The sequence below is a fragment of the Oncorhynchus nerka genome, linkage group LG20, assembly GCF_034236695.1.
Source record: "Oncorhynchus nerka isolate Pitt River linkage group LG20, Oner_Uvic_2.0, whole genome shotgun sequence".
Taxonomy (NCBI): Eukaryota; Metazoa; Chordata; class Actinopteri; order Salmoniformes; family Salmonidae; genus Oncorhynchus; species Oncorhynchus nerka.
In genome coordinates, this window is record NC_088415.1 from 29974600 (window position 1) to 29994551 (window position 19952).

The following is a 19952-nucleotide window of genomic DNA, read 5'->3' on the forward strand; positions in this document are numbered from 1 at the left end:
AACCTACCTGGCACCCCTATAAATAATAACCTCAAGTCAAAACCGTTACAATATGTACAGTGTATGTATGTATGTATGTGTATGTATGTATGTATGTATGTATGTATGTATGTATGTATGTATGTATGTATGCATGTATGTATGTATGTATGTACAGTATCAGTCAAAAGTTTGGACACAACTACTCATTCAAGGGTTTTTCTTTATTTTTACTATTTTCTATATTGTAAAATAATAGTGAAGACATCAAAACTATGAAATAACACATATGGCATTATGAAGTAACCAAAAAAGTGTTAAACAAATGTAAATATATTTGGGATTCTTCGAAGTAGCCACCCTTTGCCTTGACGACTGAGTGGCGATCCTGAGTGGAGCAACTGTCTAAGGCACTGCATCAAAGTGTTAGATGTGTCACTACAGACCCGGGTTCGATCCCGGGCTGCATCACAACTGATCTGGAGTCCCATAGGGCGGCGCAGAATTGGCACAATGTTGTCTGGGTATGGGATGGGTTTGGCCGGGGTAGGCCGTCATTGTAAATAAGAATTTGTTCTTAACTGACTCGCCTAGTTAAATTAAGGTTTAAAAAAAATCCTGGAATGCTTTTCCAACAGTCTTGAACAAGTTCCCACATGTGCTGAGCACTTGATAGCTGCTTTTCCTTCACTCTGCACTCTAACTCATCTCAATTGGGTTGAGGTTGGGTGATTGTGGAGGCCAGGTCATCTGATGCAGCACTCCATCACTCTCCTTCTTGGTCAAATAGCCCTTACACAGCCTGGAGGTGAGTTGGGTCATTGTCCTGTTGAAAAACAAATGATAGTCCCACTAAGTGCAAACCAGATGGGAAGGCGTATCGCTGCAGAATGCTGTGGTAGCCATAGTGGTTAAGTGTGCCTTAAATTCTAAATAAATCCCTGACAGTGTCACCAGCAAAGCACCATCAAACCTCCTCCATGCTTCATGGTGGGACCATCACATGCAGAGTAGCCACCCTTTGCCTTGATGACTGGGTGGCGATCAGTTAACACTTTTTTGGTTACTACATGATTCCATATGTGTCATTTCATAGTTTTTATGTCTTCACTATTATTCTAGTAGAAAATAGTAAAAATGAAGAAAAATCCTTGAATGAGTAGGTGTGTCTGAACTTTTGACTGGCACTGTATGTACAGTGGGGCAAAAAAGTATTTAGTCAGCCACCAATTGTGCAAGTTCTCCCACTTAAAAAGATGAGGCCTGTAATTTTCATCATAGGTACACTTCAACTATGACAGGCAAAATGAGAAAAGAAATCGTTCCACTTCATGATTGTGTCCCACTTGTTGTTGATTCTTCACAAAAAAATACAGTTTTATATCTTTATGTTTGAAGCCTGAAATGTGGCAAAAGGTCGCAAAGTTCAAGGGGGGCGAATACTTTCGCAAGGCACTGTACATAATTAGACCTCACCATATTACATTATAAAAGGACTGTGTTTGTCCTCCACTCAATGTTGTTGGTTTTTGTCCCTCAGGGTTCTTCACAGCCAAGGGAGACCTGGTCAGCTCCATCCTCTACCCCCAACCTATCAACTTCCGCTTCTACCAAGACGCTATTAAGTTCTTGCTTTTCCTGGGCGGTGTAGGTAAGCCCCGACACACAGTAGAGTTGCACGTCGTAACTTTTGAATTATTTTAAATGGGTGCTAGACAAGTTTTGAGAAGTATAAAAGTATTACCAATTAGCCCCTTGTATTGTGTAAACATGTAATTTCAGCATGAACCAATATTTAATTGTGTTTCAGCATTGTGTGGCACAGTATACAGCATCGTGATCCTAAGCAGAACCAACGTAAGTATTTGCCATACCAACCTTATTAATACCATGAGTTCATTTCCACCCTAATTGATTAGATAAACAAACAACAATGTGGTGATTTTGGACCTGGGCAAAAATATTTGACCCTCTGAGGATTATTTCTTAATAAAATGTAATTGTGTCTCTAGACCACGTGGTGGGAGCTGGTGATTCGGGCTCTGGATATTGTGACCATTGTGGTGCCCCCTGCCCTCCCTGCTGCTATCACCACCGGTACCATTTACGCCCAGAGTCGTCTGAAGAGAGAAGGGGTCTTCTGCATAAGTCCCCCACGCATCAACATCTCTGGGAAGGTCTCGCTCTTTTGCTTTGACAAGGTGAGGCCCCAAACCAGTATGCCCTAGTGTGTGTGTGTGTGTTTTGGGGTGGACGCAGCTAGGAGGACTGACAGCAGTTGAAATCATATCTTGGTCGTGTTCTGTAAGCACACAACAGGAGAAAACATTTTGAAACGGAGCTACTACCCGAGTTTTTGTTTTTCTTTGCAAAACGCTCTGCTACGTTACGCTCTACTGAACATGACCCTGGTGAAGAACTATTTTGAAGAAGGAAGTGTGTCTCCACTCTCTATTCCTCTCTATTCAGACAGGCACTCTGACTGAGGAGGGACTGGATGTGTGGGGGGTGATGGAGGGTAGTGGAGCTGGGTTCTCTGAGCTGGTCCCTGACCCACGCCTCCTGCCCCAGGGACCCATGCTCTCTGCAATGGCCTGCTGCCACTCTGTGGCCTTGCTGGGGGGACAACCCCTGGGAGACCCTCTAGAGCTCAAGATGATCGAGTCTACTGGCTGGGTAAGACTGAGAAACCAAGAACCATATTTATGGAGTGTTTGTACTAGGTGCAAAGTCAGTTCTTCAATAGGGGCTGAGTATTTCATGTATGTGACTTACTGACTTTTCCTGCCAGGAGCTGGAGGAGCCTGCAGGAGATGACAAAACGTTAGACTCAGAGTTCGGAGGTCACAGGGTTCTGGCAGTGATGCGACCCCCTGCCTGTCCGCTCCAATCTGAGAGTGTAGTGAGTATCCCACGTGGTCATGGCCCCTGAGGTGTTCACAGATCTGAAAGAATTGAATAAGTGAATTCAATCAATGTGGTGGAAGAAGCTCTTAGCTTTTATTGTCGGCCCAGATCTGTGGACACCAAAGGGGTTGGCACTATGAAAAAGTTAGCCCTAGGCCTAGATAGTGCTATGTGGGCCTGTTTCCATAGTGACAGACTTCGAGTCTGGCTCACAAGGTTAATAGTGACCTACCTAGCCTTCCCCATCTACTGACAAGGTTTTCTTTGTTCTTGGGTTCTTCTCAGATTATTAATTCATTATTCATAGGAACTCTGCAATGTTTGTGTCAATGGGTACACTTGAATCCCTTTACCCAGATCAGCTTTTCCCAAACTCGGTCCTGGGGACTCCAAGGGGTGCACATTTTGGTTTTTGCCCTATCACTACACAGTTGATTCAAATAATCAAAGCTTGATGAGTTGATTATTTGAATCAGCTGTGTAGTGCTGGGGCAAAAAACCTAAATGTGCACCCCTTGGGGTAGCCTGGACTGTGTTTGGGAAACACTGACCTACAGTAGATAGTGGTTTGTGTTAAGGCCATTGTCATAAATGGACTTCCAGTTATCATGACATCTGTGAAATGGCTTTAACACTGTTTTGAAAGCCTTATGATGAAGGATTCAAGCCAGGGAGTTTAACCATGCTTTTCTTCTCTCCTGTCCCATCAGTCCATCCACGAGGCGGTGGCCCTCGTGCAGCGTTTCCCTTTCTCCTCGTCCCTCCAGCGGATGAGTGTGGTGACGGTGAATCCTGAGGGACAGTCGTCCCTCGCCTTTATCAAAGGGGCCCCAGAGATGGTGGCCAGCCTCTGCCTGAGAGAAAGCGGTATGGAAGAGAGAGGGAGACAGAGTGAAGAGAGCTATGAATTGAAATAGATATTTCACAGAAAGAATAAGTTGCTGTAAGATTAGCATTGGCACTGGTTTGTGATGTAATTGTGTTTTAAGTCTGTCTTTTTTTGGTTATTGTTTACTTCTACTGTCTTTCTTTAACCCGTGACTTGCAGTGCCTGCACAATTCTCAAACACCCTGCGTACTTTCGCAAGTGACGGCTTCAGGGTGCTAGCTCTCGGCTACAAAACACTGTATGGGCAGACTGACTTGAGCACCATTGAACGGTAGGACATTTTTATGAAGAACATCAAATGCGGTTATGTCCCTTCTAGCTACTACCCAAGTCCTCAATGAATTCTTCTAAACCTGTGCCTATGGCTCCGCTGGTGAACTATCACGTCAGTAGGTGTTGATGGAGCTGTGTTGGTGTCCACAGGGGAGAGGTAGAGCGAGACATGCAGTTCCTGGGTCTGCTGGTGATGAAGAATCTGGTCAAGCCGGAGAGTGCGGAGGTCATCACTACCCTCAGATTGGCACATCTTCGTACCGTCATGGTCACTGGTATGAATAGCATATCTCTTTTCTGTCTTTGTAACCCAAACATAATTTGACTATTATAAATATCAGTCATGGCCATAGAGGACCGCAGTGTACAGGATTTTTTTTCCCCCAGGCGGGGTTAGTGCTGGTGTCGTGACGTTGTATTAGTTAATGTGACGACTGTTGTTCATCGAATGATTACAAGTTTCTAATTGTGTGATTATCTGAATCAAGCAATTATTAACTCATTAACCTGGGGCACCATGGGAAAACTAGTTTATATTGAGTTTCTATTTCCCAGATTAACTCAAAGAATATCAGAATATCGATTTTACAACAGCCGCTAATTAACCAGTTACCTCTACCAATCTCGTTCTGAACGCCATGTAGCCCGTGAATCTGCACGGACCCGGGTCTCACCAATGAGTTCGTACCACACCAATCTTAGTGTAATATTTATTTACTAAAAAGCTAAAATGATGATAAAAGATACACATAGACAAAACACATTATATGCTATTGGTTAGAACTTAGTATAACGGGCCAACACACTATGCCGCGTGTTACCCAAAATGGGGATTTCGAAGAGAGAGAGAGAAAAAAGAAAGTACACGAGAGAAATATACATTTGGGTGAATTTGTCAGCTATGCTTATTCTAACCCTAGCCTTGCACCAAACTGTCGCTCTTATGGGTCAGAATATAATGATGTAATTACGTGGGGAAGGTCTCCGAGGATGCTCTGCGTGGACCGTTAAGGGGACCGTTCAGCTGCTCGATGACGCACTTCTACTGCGCACTTCTCTGATCGTCCTCCCGATGTCAGTGTCCTTTTGGCTTAGGAGTCTGTTCCCTCACCCTTTGCTCTGGAAGGGGTCTTCTGAGGACAGACAGCTCTGTAGCTCAGAGCTCACAGCATAGGAATGAAACCTTTTAGATACCACGATTCGATGGGAGATGGAGTCTAGGTGGTTTGACTTGAATTCACCCGCTTAGACACAGCTACTCATCCGTAGCTTGGGTAGAAAAGGATATCTTTGTCTTCAAACTTGTGTTGCGTTCTGGGTTCGTTGACTTTGTAGACCTTGGCTGCAGCTTGTGTCACGTAGTCTTCTCTGTGAATTCTTTACTCACAGGTTTTTTACCCTTGGGTCAGAAGTGGGCGTAACCGTCTTTAGGGCAATTCTCTGGGCGTACCAAGTTAATGAGGGCAAGTTCTAGATTTCACTCAAATCCAATTTTAGACCTCTAACTTAACATTTCATCTTTACCAAAACATTCCCTTTGATTTGGACATTTTCCACACAACGTACGATGTTTAAACATCAAACATATACTAGGAAAACTCTTCACGTTTCAATGTTTTCGTAATATTAACCTTTAATAACAAAAATGACATACATTTTCATATTCCATCTATCGTCATGACCACCATTGTGGCTGACGGAAACCATTGTTCCAAAGTCCCTTTATTTCATGTTTAATGTTCTGAGGCTGGTTCTCCATAGTAACAGGACAAAGGAATTAGTCTGTGGCCTGAGATTTACCAGGGGTGTGAGGGGTCATAAAACCCCCCACATCTTCAGACCCCTAGATCTCTCCTCCTCTGTTGGGGTTGAGAGATAATCTGTAGGTTTGTGGTCTCCTGTAACCTGAGCTGATCAGGACAGTCATGACACTGGGCTAGAACAAAACATGCACATGCTATGGCCCTCCAGAGCAACCCACTCTAAGGCATACACTCTTAAGTCCAATCCTCTCACTCAAAAATATTACAGTATGTCCCACAGCAGGCCATGTAGTCCAAGTATTTCCTTTCCTACTTCACAGGTGACAACGTTCTGACTGCAGTCAATGTGGCTCGAACCTGTGGGATGTTGGGCTCAAACGAGAGGGTGATTTTTGTTCACGCCACCCCCCAGACCGCCCAGTCTCTGCCCTCACTGCGCTTCCACCTGGGGGAAGGAGGGACGGAGGACACAGCTACACAGAGCTCCATAGACATGTACACTCAGGTTTGTCTTTACCTCATGCTAGGGCGATTCGTAACTTCCACTTAAGTCCAAATTTCACTTGGTCATTCATAAGGCTGTTACGGTGACCGTATTACCGCCACACCGGCGGTCACGAGTCATGATGACATTCAAATTCCATTTGACCGCTGAGTCACGATAATTAGGCTTCTGATAGTCATTAGAAGCCTACCAAAATTTCTAACTGCCTGGCACTCAGCACTCTATTGTCCCTTTAATCACTCTGACATCAATACAAATGTAATCAGAAACTTATTGAGAGCCCATGAGCTCTTGTTGTGCAACATTTCTATAGGCTATGCAATTGCATGAGAAAATGTGATAGCCTCTATTAAAAATAGGAGGATCCCATAAGCTTTCTATAGGTTAGGCCTACTATATTTATTTCTAAACTTTCCTAATATTAAGCACATTGCTTAGGCTATACTCCTGTTGTAAAGATATCTGGCTGGCATAAAAATTAACCACGGGGAAAGCATCCTCCATTTGCTATTTAAGTGCATAGATGACATGTATTTTTTGCCCCTGTTTTGAGACAGGTGCATGATAATCGTTCATTCGAAATCAAAATGAATTTCACACACATTATTTAGTATGTGTAAAGATGAGATAAAATCAAAAATAATCTAATGGGTAACAATATTGGCCTATCACTATATATATATATATATATCACTTGGGAAATATGCCCAGTTTAAGGCAAGAAACAGGCATAACTATTTTTTGGACTTTTACAAATCATCGTTGCACACCTCATGTTGCCTGGCCTATACGTTTTGATTAGGTTTGTATCACAACTAAAGTGGCCAAATAACTTCTTAAAATGAAACACATGAATCTGCTTTACAACGTGTGTAGAGCCTTAACTGGCATGCATACGCAGCATGTGAGTTTCAAGTTTGGGGAAGATTATTTTCACCATAAAAATGCACTACCTAATTGAACATTTGTGCTTATAGCCTACTGCCGTGTCCACATTGCTGTGCTTATAATGTGAAGAAATGGCCTAATAGTTTATCAACATTTTGAGCTAAACGTTCTGAATTGTTGTGTCAGGGTCATTGCTTAAAACAGTTTTTTTATGCTAGTGGTTGTATTAATTTGGGATCCATCCCATCCCACAACTGTCCCAGACTATGTTTGAAATATTTATTTCTCGCACAGAATAGAATTGGTCAACTTTTGTACAATGGAGGATAGTAGATTGACATAGGCTAATGCTTTTGCTGTTCATTAGGCCTACTCATCTTGTGGGCTGACAAAAAGTAAATGTGGACAGTTCTTCCAATATCTTCAATATGCACCTCGGAATTGGATAGGTTTCCTTCCCGATGTGTCAGGCTTCACTTGTAGCCTGTGAGAAAGATCCAATCATGTGAGTTAGAGGTGCTTCGGCACACAGTCGGGAGAAGGGAATTATTATATTCAGCCCAAGGGCACAATGGCCACTGGCCGTAGAAGGCATGGCTTTTCTTAGTGGGCATTACTGCCACACAATTATATATTTTTTATTTGACCTCTATTTAACTAGGCAAGTCAGTTAAGAACAAATTCTTATTTAGAATGACAGCCTACCCTGGCCAAACCTTAACCTGGATGACGCTGGGCCAATTGTGCGCCGCCCTATGAGACTCCCAATCACGGCTGGTTGTGATACAGGGTCTGTAGTGATAACTCTAGCACTGAGATGCAGTGTCTTAGACCGCTAGGGAGCCCAAAGGGGATGCAGCCGGGAAATTCGAGGCATTATCAAGTGCTTTTAAAATTGTGAATGAGAGACTGATGAAGTGTGTACAGCCTGCGCATAAACAAAAGGCAGAGCTCATGCCTTTTATGCAACTTTCATCAAATCATCATTAGTCGCATCATGCAGCCTTAGAATGTATTAAAAAATCATAACATATAGGACAATATTTGTATCACAACTAAAGTTACATAAATAACTAAATTAAGCATATAGGAGTGCCTGTTTCTCTCCCTCAAATCGTTTGAAGAATATCCTTTCTATTTTATTCAGCTATGTTCAGTTGTTTTCTTCGTACTATAAAATAATGCCACGGAATTCTAAGCAAATCGTGTCTGCTAAAGGAACCAGTGTAGCCATAGCCAAATCAGGGCTTAACATGAGGACAACTTAGAGTATGATATTCTGTTCTTCTGAAATAGACTACATTTTCTTCATAACATGTTTCTTTAGACCTGTTAAAATATGTAATGGATTTATTGTGATGGTGTAGGCTGTATTACATGGATTTATTAGACTTTTTAAAATGTAAATGTTCCAAACGTCTGCATCGGTGGCTTGTAGGCTATGTGTGGAAGCCAGGAGATGCTAAATGTTTTTATGTTAATTAACGGTCAATTACAGTGAGACCGGCAGTTATTTGCTTGACATTCACCGGCTGACAAAATTTAATGAAATCTAGTCATGCATTGATGTCAATGGGAGACTAAGTGAAACATTTTAGGAAGTGGAAGTTAGGATCCACCCCACTGTTCTTTCATGTTATAATTTTATTTTGAGACAGACCTATGCCTTGTGCCATACCTATTATGAAAGGTACTGTTTGTAATACTCCAGTTCACCGCCTCTTGCTTTCTCAGGGTCTGTACCAGGGTGTTATCAACTATCACCTGGCCATCAATGGAAAGTCCTTCTCCGCGCTGTGTGACCACTTCCCTGAGTATCTGCCAAAGGTGAGACCACCTTCCCATTGTCCACTCAACTCAACAGCCACCCAGTTAGCTGAATAGTTTTAACACATACTGGGGAAATGGTTCTGAATGGTCAGTTATTGTGTAGAATAGACAATGCATTATAAGTGCGTTGTGTTTTCAGGTGTTGATGCGGGGAACGGTCTACGCACGGATGGCCCCTGAACAGAAGACTCAGCTGGTCACAGAGCTGCAGAAACTGAAGTAAGAGAGGGGGAACAGAGGTGGAAAGAACAGAGGAAACCAGTCAGGGAAGAAGAGACCAGCCTAGAATGAGAGAGATGGAGGGTAGAGTCATGCATAGGGAAAAGGAGGAAGACACAAAGGAACTCGGTAGCAAATTAAGGTACATGAAAGGATAGATGGACAGACAGGCAGATTCTTCCATTGATTGGGCTCTCTTCGGCACAGCTCGGTAGTGTGAAAAGGGAATAGTCCTAAGTTCTCACCCATTCACCCTCTCTCCTTCAATGTGTAGCTACCGTGTGGGCATGTGCGGAGACGGGGCCAACGACTGCGGAGCCCTAAGGGCCGCAGACGTAGGCGTGTCTCTGTCAGAGGCAGAGGCATCCGTGGCCTCTCCCTTCACCTCCAAGTCAGACAACATCAGCTGTGTGCCTCTACTCATCCGGTAAGTACACCACACTCTGTTCAAGAGTAGCCTGACATCCAACAGTAATGAGTACTGTAATGTCAAAGGAAAAATAATATGTGCCGTTGTCATTCTTTTTAACAAGGGTGATTCTTCCTCTGTCTCACAGGGAGGGCCGGTGTTCTCTGGTGACATCATTCAGTCTCTTCAAGTACATGGCCTTGTACAGTCTCATCCAGTTCTCCTCTGTGCTCATCCTCTACACTGTGAGTTCTGCCAAGCTTATAGTGTTTCTTTACCCCTGGAAAGAAAGACAGGAGATATGCCAGATAATGTGTACAGTAGTTTGGAGGGGTTCATTGTGCATACTTTCTCATGTTTCATCGCTTTAGAAAAAACATGCTATAGTCTTTTAAACTTAATTATTGTATGTACAGTTGAAGTCAGAAGTTTACATACACTTAGGTTGGAGTCATTAAAACCACTCCACAAATTTCTTGTTAATTAACAAACTATAGTTTTGGCAAGTCGGTTAAGATATCTACTTTGTGCATGACACAAGTCATTTTTCCAACAATTATATACAGACAGATTATTTCACTTATAATTCACTGTATCACAATTCCAGTGGGTCAGAAGTTTACATACACTAAGCTGACTGTGCCTTTAAACAGCTTGGAATATTCCAGAAAATGATGTCATGGCTTTAGAAGCTTCTGATAGGCTAATTGACATAATTTGAGTCAATTGGAGGTGTACCTGTGGATGAATTTCAAGGCCTACCTTCAAACTCGGTGCCTCTTTGCTTGACATCATGGGAAAATCTAAAGAAATCAGCCAAGACCTCAGAAAAAAATGTGTAGACCTCCACAAGTCTGGTTCATCCTTGGGAACAATTTCCAAACGCCTGAAGGTACCACGTTCATCTGTACAAACAATAGTACGCGAGTATAAACACCATGGGACCATGCAGCTGTCATACCGCTCAGGAAGGAGACACATTCTGTCTCCTAGAGATGAACGTACTTTGGTGCAAAAAGTGCAAATCAATCCCAGAACAACAGCAAAGGACCATGCTGGAGGAAATAGGTACAAAGGTACCTATATCCACAGTAAAACGAGTCCTATGTTCACATAACCTGAAAGGACGCTCAGCAAGGAAGAAGCCACTGCTCCAAAACCGCTATAAAAAAAATCCAGACTACTGTTTGCAACTGCACATGGGGACATAGATCATACTTTTTGGAGAAATGTCCTCTGGTCTGATGAAACAAAAATAGAACTGTTTGGCCATAATGACCATCGTTATGTTTGTAGGAAAAAGGGGGATGCTTGCAAGCCGAAGAACACCATCCCAACCGTGAAGCACTGGGGTGGAAGCATCATGTTGTGGGGGTGCTTTGCTGCAGGAGGGACTGGTGCGCTTCACAAAATAGATGGTATCTTGGGGAAAGAAAATTATGTGGATATATTGAAGCATCATCTCAAGACATTAGGCAGGAAGTTAAAGCTTGGTCGCAAATGCGTCTTCCAAATGGACAATGACCCCAAGCATACTTCCAAAGTTATGGCAAAATGGCTTAAGGACAACAAAGTCAAGATATTGGAGTGGCTATCACAAAGCCCTGACCTCAATCCCATAGAAAATGTGTGGGCAGAACAGAAAAAGCATGTGCGAACAAGGAGGCCTACAACTCTGACTCATTTACACCAGCTCTGTCAGGAGGAATGGGCCAAAATTCACCCAACTTATTGTGGGAAACTTGTGGAAGGCTACCTGAAACGTTTGACCAATTTAAAGGCAATGCTACCAAATACTAATTGAGTGTATGTAAACTTCTGACCCACTGGGGATGTGATGAAAGAAATAAAAGCTGAAATAAATCATTCTCTCTACTATTTTTTTGACATTTCACATTCTTAAAATAAAGTGGTGATCCGAATTTTTGCTCGGATTAAATGTCAGGAATTGTGAGAAACTGAGTTTAATGTATTTGGCTAAGGTGTATGTAAACTTCCGACTTCAACTGTATCTAACAGGCACAACATTTGTCTGGATCTGTAGAATGCCTTGGAATGTTATTTTACCCTCCCCCACCTATAGCATGTGTTGATTCTATTGTGTGTAACCCATTCAGGAGAAGACTAACCTGGGTGACCTGCAGTTCCTGTTCTTTGACATGGTCCTGGTGACGCTGCTGGCTATCGTCATGGGGAAAGGGGGCCCAAGCACAGAGCTGCACCCCCAGAGGCCCCCAGCCAGCTTGCTGGCGCTGCCAGTCCTGGCTAGCCTGACGCTGCACACCCTGCTTCTCATCCTGGGCCAGGTGTCTGCTCTGCTGATCACCACCTCCCAGGACTGGTAAGAACCATTTATGAATAGTGATTATGATCAGCTAGATTTGTATAGCACCTTTTAATACTGTATAATATTTAGGGCTGTCCCCGACAAAAAAAAAAACGACCGAGAGCCATCTGTTCGATTGGTCGACATTTTAAAACGTGTATTTTTCCATATTTAGACACAACCTATGTTTGAATGAATCAACTATATGTAGGTTACTGAGCTTGTTAAGACACAAATTACTAAAGAGGGCGCCAGAGATCAATATAGCCTAACCAGAAGACAAATAACCTGTTCCCGGCCATCCTCCCACGCTGCAGATTTTGCTGTTATGCTCCTGAAGTTGCCGGTAATAGGCTACACCAGCAGACGGCAACCTTTCGCATTTGGAGTGCCTAGTTATCGTACCAGTTCTACTGATCTGTGTGCCAGTTATGATTTTCATATGCACATTTCCGTGGAACAGTTTAATTTATAAAGTTAATAGCAGCCCAATTAATAGGCCTATGCTACAAATTAAACACAATTTTTAACACTTCTGGTTAGTAGGCTATATAATCAGTTGAATGTCAATAACATAGCCTAATATCTTCAATCTGATTACATTGATAAAATCACCAAAAATAATGACATCTTAGACATCCCTATGAATCTAAGCATGGCACCTTTCTACCCAGACAGAGGCTGTACTGACACAGAAAACTGTAAGATTCAACTGCTGGCTACTCGTCCGTTGTATAACCCCAAAACACAAGTGCTTCCCTTAAAGCTGCCTGAGTTTAAACAAACATCTTCTCTTTCCAGAAAGAGAAAAGCTCAATTAATAGGGACAGAATAGCAAAGTCAATTTTATTTTTCTTGTCTCCTCGATTATTATAGGCTGCAGTTTTAGCTTCAGATTGTCATAGAGAGGATCAATCAATATATCCCCATATGCATCAGAGTCACATCTTTCGCGGGCATTTTAGAGCTTGTTTCTACCATAAGGCATCTCTGAGTTAAGCATAGCTATGGAACGCTTGATATAAACTGGATACGTTTTATTTTATTTCTACAGTATTTGGCTATACAGACATCTAATAGGATAATTGTGTCTGTCAAACAGGTAGGCTTACCACTTATTTTTTGGAAGATGAAGAAATAGGCTCCAATTATATATGCAATTCTATGTTTATTCCCATAAAAATGTTTGGTGCACGCGTGCATATATAGGAGGTCCCTTACCAGGCAGAAGATAATTTTACTTTAACCTCTGCATTGGGGAGTTACAATGTTGCTATCACTATGCAACCTACTACCTATAGTAGGAAACCGAGTTTCTTAATAATAATATCCCACCTGTTATCTTGGCACGACCCCATAATTGTTACAATTACAATAAAAAAATAACACTTTTAAATAACATATTTAACATACAGTTGAAGTTGGAAGTTTACATACACCTTAGCCAAATACATTTTTCACAATTCCTGACATTTAATCCTAGTAAAGATTCCCTGTTTTAGGTCAGTTAGGATCACCACTTTATTGTAAGAATGTGAAATGTCAGAATAATAGTAGAGACAATTATTTATTTAATCACATTCCCAGTGGGTCAAAAGTTGACATACATTCAATTAGTATTTGGTAGCATTGCCTTTTTAAAAAATTTTTTACTTGGGTCAAATGTTTAGGGTAGCCTTCCAAAACCTTCCCACAATAAGTTGGGTGCATTTTGGCCCATTCCCCCTGACAGAGCTGGTGTAACTGAGTCAGGTTTGTAGGCCTCCTTGCTCGCACACGCTTTTTCAGTTCTGCTTTTCTATAGGATTGAGGTCAGGGCTTTGTGATGGTCACTCCAATACCTTGACTTTGTTGTCCTTAAGCCATTTTGCTACAATTTTGGAAGTATGCTTGGGGTCATTGTCCATTTGGAATACCCATTTGTGACTGAGCTGTAACTTCCTGACTGATGTCTTGAAATTTTGCTTCAATATATCCACATAATTTTCCTCCTTCATGATGCCATCTATTTTGTGAAGTGCACCAGTCCCTCCTGCAGCAAAGCACCCCCACAACATGATGCTGCCACCCCAGTGCTTCACGGTTGGGATGGTGTTCTATGATCTTTGTCCCTATGTGCAGTTGCAAACCGTAGTCTGTCTTTTTAATGGCGGTTTTGGAGCAGTGGCTTCTTCCTTGCTGAGTGGCCTTTCAGGTTGCGTCGAAATAGGACTCATTTTACTGTGGATATAGATACTTTTGTACCTGTTTCCTCCAGCATCTTCACAAGGTCCTTTCCTGTTTTTCTGGGATTGATTTGCACTTTTCGCATCGAAGTACTTTCATCTCTAGGAGCCAGAACGCGTCTCCTTCCTGAGCAGCATGATGGTTGCGTGGTCCCATGGTGTTTATACTTGTGTACTATTGTTCGTACAGATGAATGTGGTACTTTCAGGCGTTTGGAAATTGCTCCCAAAGATGAACCAGACTTGTGGAGGTCTACAATTTTTTTGATTTTCCAATGATGTCAAGCAAAGAGGCACTGAGTTTGAAGGTAGGCCTTGAAATACATCCACAGGTACACCTCCAATTGACTCAAATGATGTCAGTTAGTCTATTAGAAGCTTCTAAAGACATGACATTTTCTGGAATTTTCCAAACTTTTTAAAGGCACAGTCAACTTCTGACCCACTGGAATTGTGATACAGTGAGTTATAAGTGAAATAATCTGTCTGTAAACAGCTGTTGGAAAAACGACTTGTGTCATGCACAAAGTAGATGTCCTAAGTGACATGCCAAAACTATAGTTTGTTAACAAGAAATGTGTGGAGTGATTGAAAAACAAGTTTTAATGACTCCAACCTAAGTATATGTAATCTTCCGACTTCAACAGTATATATTTTAATATTCCTGTAGAACTGTAAAACAGAGTAAGATCATTTGAGCTTTGGAAACAAGTGCTTTCATAAATGCATGGTGGGCGTTATTTCGCTGGAGCAGGGTAGTATAAGCTTTATGTCATTGACCCAGCCTTAACGAATTTAGTTTATTTACATATCGAATTTGATTGTCCAACGTCAGTTTCAGCATTTATTTATTTTGGCTCCGCTTATATTGGCCTCTTTCCTCTGCTGTGGTGCTGCATTGCAGTCAGTGATGTTTTTTCTCATTAGCTGTCCATGGTCCTGAAGTCAAATCATCAGAGTTTGCTTAGACACCAGCCTGATCTCCTGCTCCTTCTACCTCTGGAAACTATCTAGGTGGTCATGCACACCAGGGAATTTCTTTGGTTTAGAGATTGTGCCTCTTCTCATTTTTTATTTTATTTTTAATATTTGCTTCCTGATAGTTTTTGTCTCTTAGACATGGTAGCAAATAGTTTAAAATCTCTATAGATTACTTTTAGCTAAAATTACATCCACTAGTAGTAGCTAGCTAACGTTAACAGGCTAGGTTATGCTACTGCCTTAATCACTAATTGTTTGTCACACACAACACCCCCCAAAAAATACAATCATTTAATTGGCAGATTCATTTTTAATATTTCACAATTGGATAATCCCATATAAACATACACATCACCATAGCTACCAATGATAGTGGGAGTGAACTTCTGGAGAAGCGGGAATGGGGTGGGGACGGGAACTGCAGCAACGCTATGTTGGTGGCTGGGGTGCCGCGGGCGGTGTAGCAGCCGATCAGGGGCGCCGGAGGGTGGCAGCCAATTGTCAAAATTCCACCCCAAATACAAGTGCCGCCATAGGTGGCCGCCATAGGTGGCCGCCTAATGGGAGGGCCGGCCCTGATTGTCACTATCAATGGATGTAAAAACAGACTTTGTTTACTTGCTGTTTGATGCAAAGAGAAAAATACTTTGAGAAGCTCCACAGTGATGGTGAGTTAAGAAAATCAGAAATAGTATCAGATCCCCAAATGGGTACATTTTATAGGCCTACATTTGCACTCAGGCCAGGTAGACTAGTCCTACAAGCGTAATCAGTTGCGTGTCCTTACTCAAGATTGACAAGAGCACCCCAAACAAAAGTAAATGAATAAATTCACAAATGGAATGAAATAAACAAACTTTTCTCACAAGTGTAGCCAAGGTTGTGCACTCTGCAAACAACGTGCCCACTCCGACAATGGCAACGGTAAGACTGTAATTTTTTTATTTTACCTTTATTTAACCAGGCAAGTCAGTTATTATCACTTATTTTCAATGACGGCCTAGGAACAGTGGGTTAACTGCCTGTTCAGGGGCAGAACGACAGATTTGTACCTTGTCAGCTCGGGGGTTTGAACTTACAACCTTCCGGTTACTAGTACAACACTCTAACCACTAGGCTACCCTGCCGCCCCGGCATTAACAGAAATAAACCAAACAAACATTGTAGATTAGGAATTAACAGTAAATGTTCTACTGGTGATACTGGTGTGCCATCACCGCAGCCTCCGCAATAGATTCTGACAGGCGTGAATCAGACAGTTGTTGTCTCGTGTGCCATAATTGTTTTTATAAACATTTGCCACTGCTCGACTAAAATCAATCTTTATCGACCAACAACCTATCAATTAAACAATCAACCAGTCGACTAAATGTGGTCAGCCCTAATAATATTAGTAATTAGTGTTGGGGGATCAAAACAGTATCTCAATGTAATTTTTGCAGATTTAAAAAAAATTCAAATATGATACTGACTCCACTTATCGATTCTAAAAATAAAATATTTGTTTTAATAATTGGTAGGTAGTTAACGTTAGCTACCTCTAGTTTAGTCGGCTGTACCTGCTCCAAAACTCGTCCTATAGCTTGTTCTCTATGTTATTATTAAATGGTGAGCCAACATGTTTTTAGCACTTATTTCCATGGCTGGAAATATTTTTAAAACAATTTTTTTCATGGCTCTCTCTTGTCCATCTGAAACAGACATAGTGTGCAGCATTCGCGTGAAACTGAAAGCGCGAACCACTGCTTTTAATCAGGGCAAGGTGACTGGAAACATGACCGAATACAAACAGTGTAACTATTCCCTCCGCAAGGCAATCAAACAAGCTAAGCGTCAGTATAGAGACAAAGTAGAATCTCAATTCAACGGCTCAGACACAAGAGGTATGTGGCAGGGTCTACAGTCAATCACGGATTACAAAAAAAAAACTAGTCCCGTCACGGACCAGGATGTCTTGCTCCCAGGCAGACTAAATAACTTTTTTGCCCACTTTGAGGACAATACAGTGCCACTGACACGGCCCGCAACTAAAACATGCGGACTCTCCTTCACTGCAGCCGACGTGAGGAAAACATTTAAACGTGTCAACCCTCGCAAGGCTGCAGGCCCAGACGGCATCCCCAGCCGCGCCCTCAGAGCATGCGCAGACCAGCTGGCTGGTGTGTTTACGGACATATTCAATCAATCCCTATCCCAGTCTGTTGTTCCCACATGCTTCAATAGGGCCACCATTGTTCCTGTTCCCAAGAAAGCTAAGGTAACTGAGCTAAACGACTACCGCCCCGTAGCACTCACTTCCGTCATCATGAAGTGCTTTGAGAGACTAGTCAAGGACCATATCACCTCCACCCTACCTGACACCCTAGACCCACTCCAATTTGCTTACCGCCCAAATAGGTCCACAGACGATGCAATCTCAACCACACTGCACACTGCCCTAACCCATCTGGACAAGAGGAATACCTATGTGAGAATGCTGTTCATCGACTACAGCTCGGCATTTAACACCATAGTGCCCTCCAAGCTCGTCATCAAGCTCGAGACCTTGGGTCTCGACCCTGCCCTGTGCAACTGGGTACGGGACTTCCTGACGGGCCGCCCCCAGGTGGTGAGGGTAGGCAACAACATCTCCACCCCGCTGATCCTCAACACTGGGGCCCCACAAGGGTGCGTTCTGAGCCCTCTCCTGTACTCCCTGTTCACCCACGACTGCGTGGCCACGCACGCCTCCAACTCAATCATCAAGTTTGCGGACGACACAACAGTGGTAGGCTTGATTACCAACAACGACGAGACGGCCTACAGGGAGGAGGTGAGGGCCCTCGGAGTGTGGTGTCAGGAAAATAACCTCACACTCAACGTCAACAAAACTAAGGAGATGATTGTGGACTTCAGGAAACAGCTGAGGGAACACCCCCCTATCCACATCGATGGAACAGTAGTGGAGAGGGTAGTAAGTTTTAAGTTCCTCGGCGTACACATCACAGCCAAACTGAATTGATCCACCCACACAGACAGCATCGTGAAGAAGGTGTAGCAGCGCCTCTTCAACCTCAGGAGGCTGAAGAAATTTGGCTTGTCACCAAAAGCACTCACAAACTTCTACAGATGCACAATCGAGAGCATCCTGTCGGGCTGTATCACCGCCTGGTACGGCAACTGCTCCGCCCACAACCGTAAGGCTCTCCAGAGGGTAGTGAGGTCTGCACAACGCATCACCGGGGGCAAACTACCTGCCCTCCAGGACACCTACACCACCCGATGTCACAGGAAGGCCATAAAGATCATCAAGGACAACAACCACCCGAGCCACTGCCTGTTCACCCCGCTATCATCCAGAAGGCGAGGTCAGTACAGGTGCATCAAAGCTGGGACCGAGAGACTGAAAAACAGCTTCTATCTCAAGGCCATCAGACTGTTAAACAGCCACCACTAACATTGAGTGGCTGCTGCCAACACATTGACTCAACTCCAGCCACTTTAATAATGGGAATTGATGGGAAATGATGTAAAATATATCACTAGCCACTTTAAACAATGCTACCTAATATAATGTTTACATACCCTACATTATTCATCTCATATGTATACGTATATACTGTACTCTATATCATCTACTGCATCCTTATGTAATACATGTATCACTAGCCACTTTAACTATGCCACTTTGTTTACATACTCATCTCATATGTAAATACTGCACTCAATACCATCTACTGTATCTTGCCTATGCCACTCTGTACCATCACGCATTCATATATCTTTATGTACATATTCTTTATCCCCTTACACTTGTGTCTTTAAGGTAGTAGTTTTGAAATTGTTAGGTTAGATTACTCGTTGGTTATTACTGCATTGTCGGAACTAGAAGCACAAGCATTTCGCTACACTCGCATTAACATCTGCGTGTGTATGTGACAAAATTAAATTTGATTTGATATGTTTGGAACATAGAATCCCAATAAAATCCTAATACATATTTTATCAGCACCGAAGTATTGTGATGTCCCTGACAATTCCCAGCCCTATTCTTAATGACACAGAATAATGTTCTGATGTTTTGCGGAGGGGGAATTAAGGAGTTCTCATTGGAATAGATCCTTGAGAAGGACCAAAGGAATAATAAGAAGGGTTTTGGGTGTGACTCAGTCACATTGAGGTTTAAAATTATGTATCAAAAACACAGCAACTCAATGCCTTTCAACAAATTCAGTACATTGTGGGGGAATGTCTAGGTAAATTAATATGAATTATTCCTCTCTTCATCCATCCTTTCAGGTTTGTTCCTCTCAATTCAACAATGTCAGGAGCAGCGAACCTGCCCAACCTTGAGGACACCAGTGTGTTTGACCTGTCGGGGTACCAGTACATCATCATGGCGGTGGTGGTGACTAAAGGATACCCCTACAAGAGACCTCTGTACTACAACGGTGAGGCACCAACCAAGGTGCTCCAGACATCACATCATTCTTTGTGGGGTTCGGTAATGTTGTATGAACGTGCCTTGCAAATCAAAGCCACAAAAAAAGCACCTGTTGCTGGGTCTCCTTTCCCCTCCTTGACGTTCATTCAGTGTGCTGTAACGGATAGTTTACTTGATTGGTCAATTTAAAAAGTGGTTTTAAATCCACTTAAACAATGTTAAGGTACTTAACCATCTGACACTTAGATTTGAGTGAACTATCCCTTTAAACAGTAAACTCTGATAATCACAGTAGCTGCCAAGGTCTCTTACATGATGCCCATCTTTTCTCTCTC

General features: G+C 42.6%; 1 protein-coding gene across 3 annotated transcripts in view; it reads left to right on the forward strand.

Moving 5' to 3' along the window:
* The window catches only part of atp13a2 (ATPase cation transporting 13A2), a 45601-nt gene that overhangs the window by 15929 nt on the left and 9720 nt on the right, over nucleotides 1–19952 (forward strand). For all 3 annotated transcript variants that reach the window (XM_029621985.2, XM_029621987.2, XM_029621986.2), the window contains exons 13-27: nucleotides 1520–1630; nucleotides 1790–1836; nucleotides 1992–2180; nucleotides 2449–2655; nucleotides 2771–2881; nucleotides 3597–3753; nucleotides 3935–4046; nucleotides 4199–4323; nucleotides 6132–6316; nucleotides 8939–9031; nucleotides 9174–9253; nucleotides 9528–9680; nucleotides 9811–9907; nucleotides 11780–12003; nucleotides 19473–19624. In XM_029621985.2, the coding sequence (XP_029477845.2) occupies nucleotides 1520–1630; nucleotides 1790–1836; nucleotides 1992–2180; nucleotides 2449–2655; nucleotides 2771–2881; nucleotides 3597–3753; nucleotides 3935–4046; nucleotides 4199–4323; nucleotides 6132–6316; nucleotides 8939–9031; nucleotides 9174–9253; nucleotides 9528–9680; nucleotides 9811–9907; nucleotides 11780–12003; nucleotides 19473–19624 (2043 nt within the window). The remainder of the gene's footprint in view (nucleotides 1–1519; nucleotides 1631–1789; nucleotides 1837–1991; nucleotides 2181–2448; nucleotides 2656–2770; nucleotides 2882–3596; nucleotides 3754–3934; nucleotides 4047–4198; nucleotides 4324–6131; nucleotides 6317–8938; nucleotides 9032–9173; nucleotides 9254–9527; nucleotides 9681–9810; nucleotides 9908–11779; nucleotides 12004–19472; nucleotides 19625–19952) is intronic.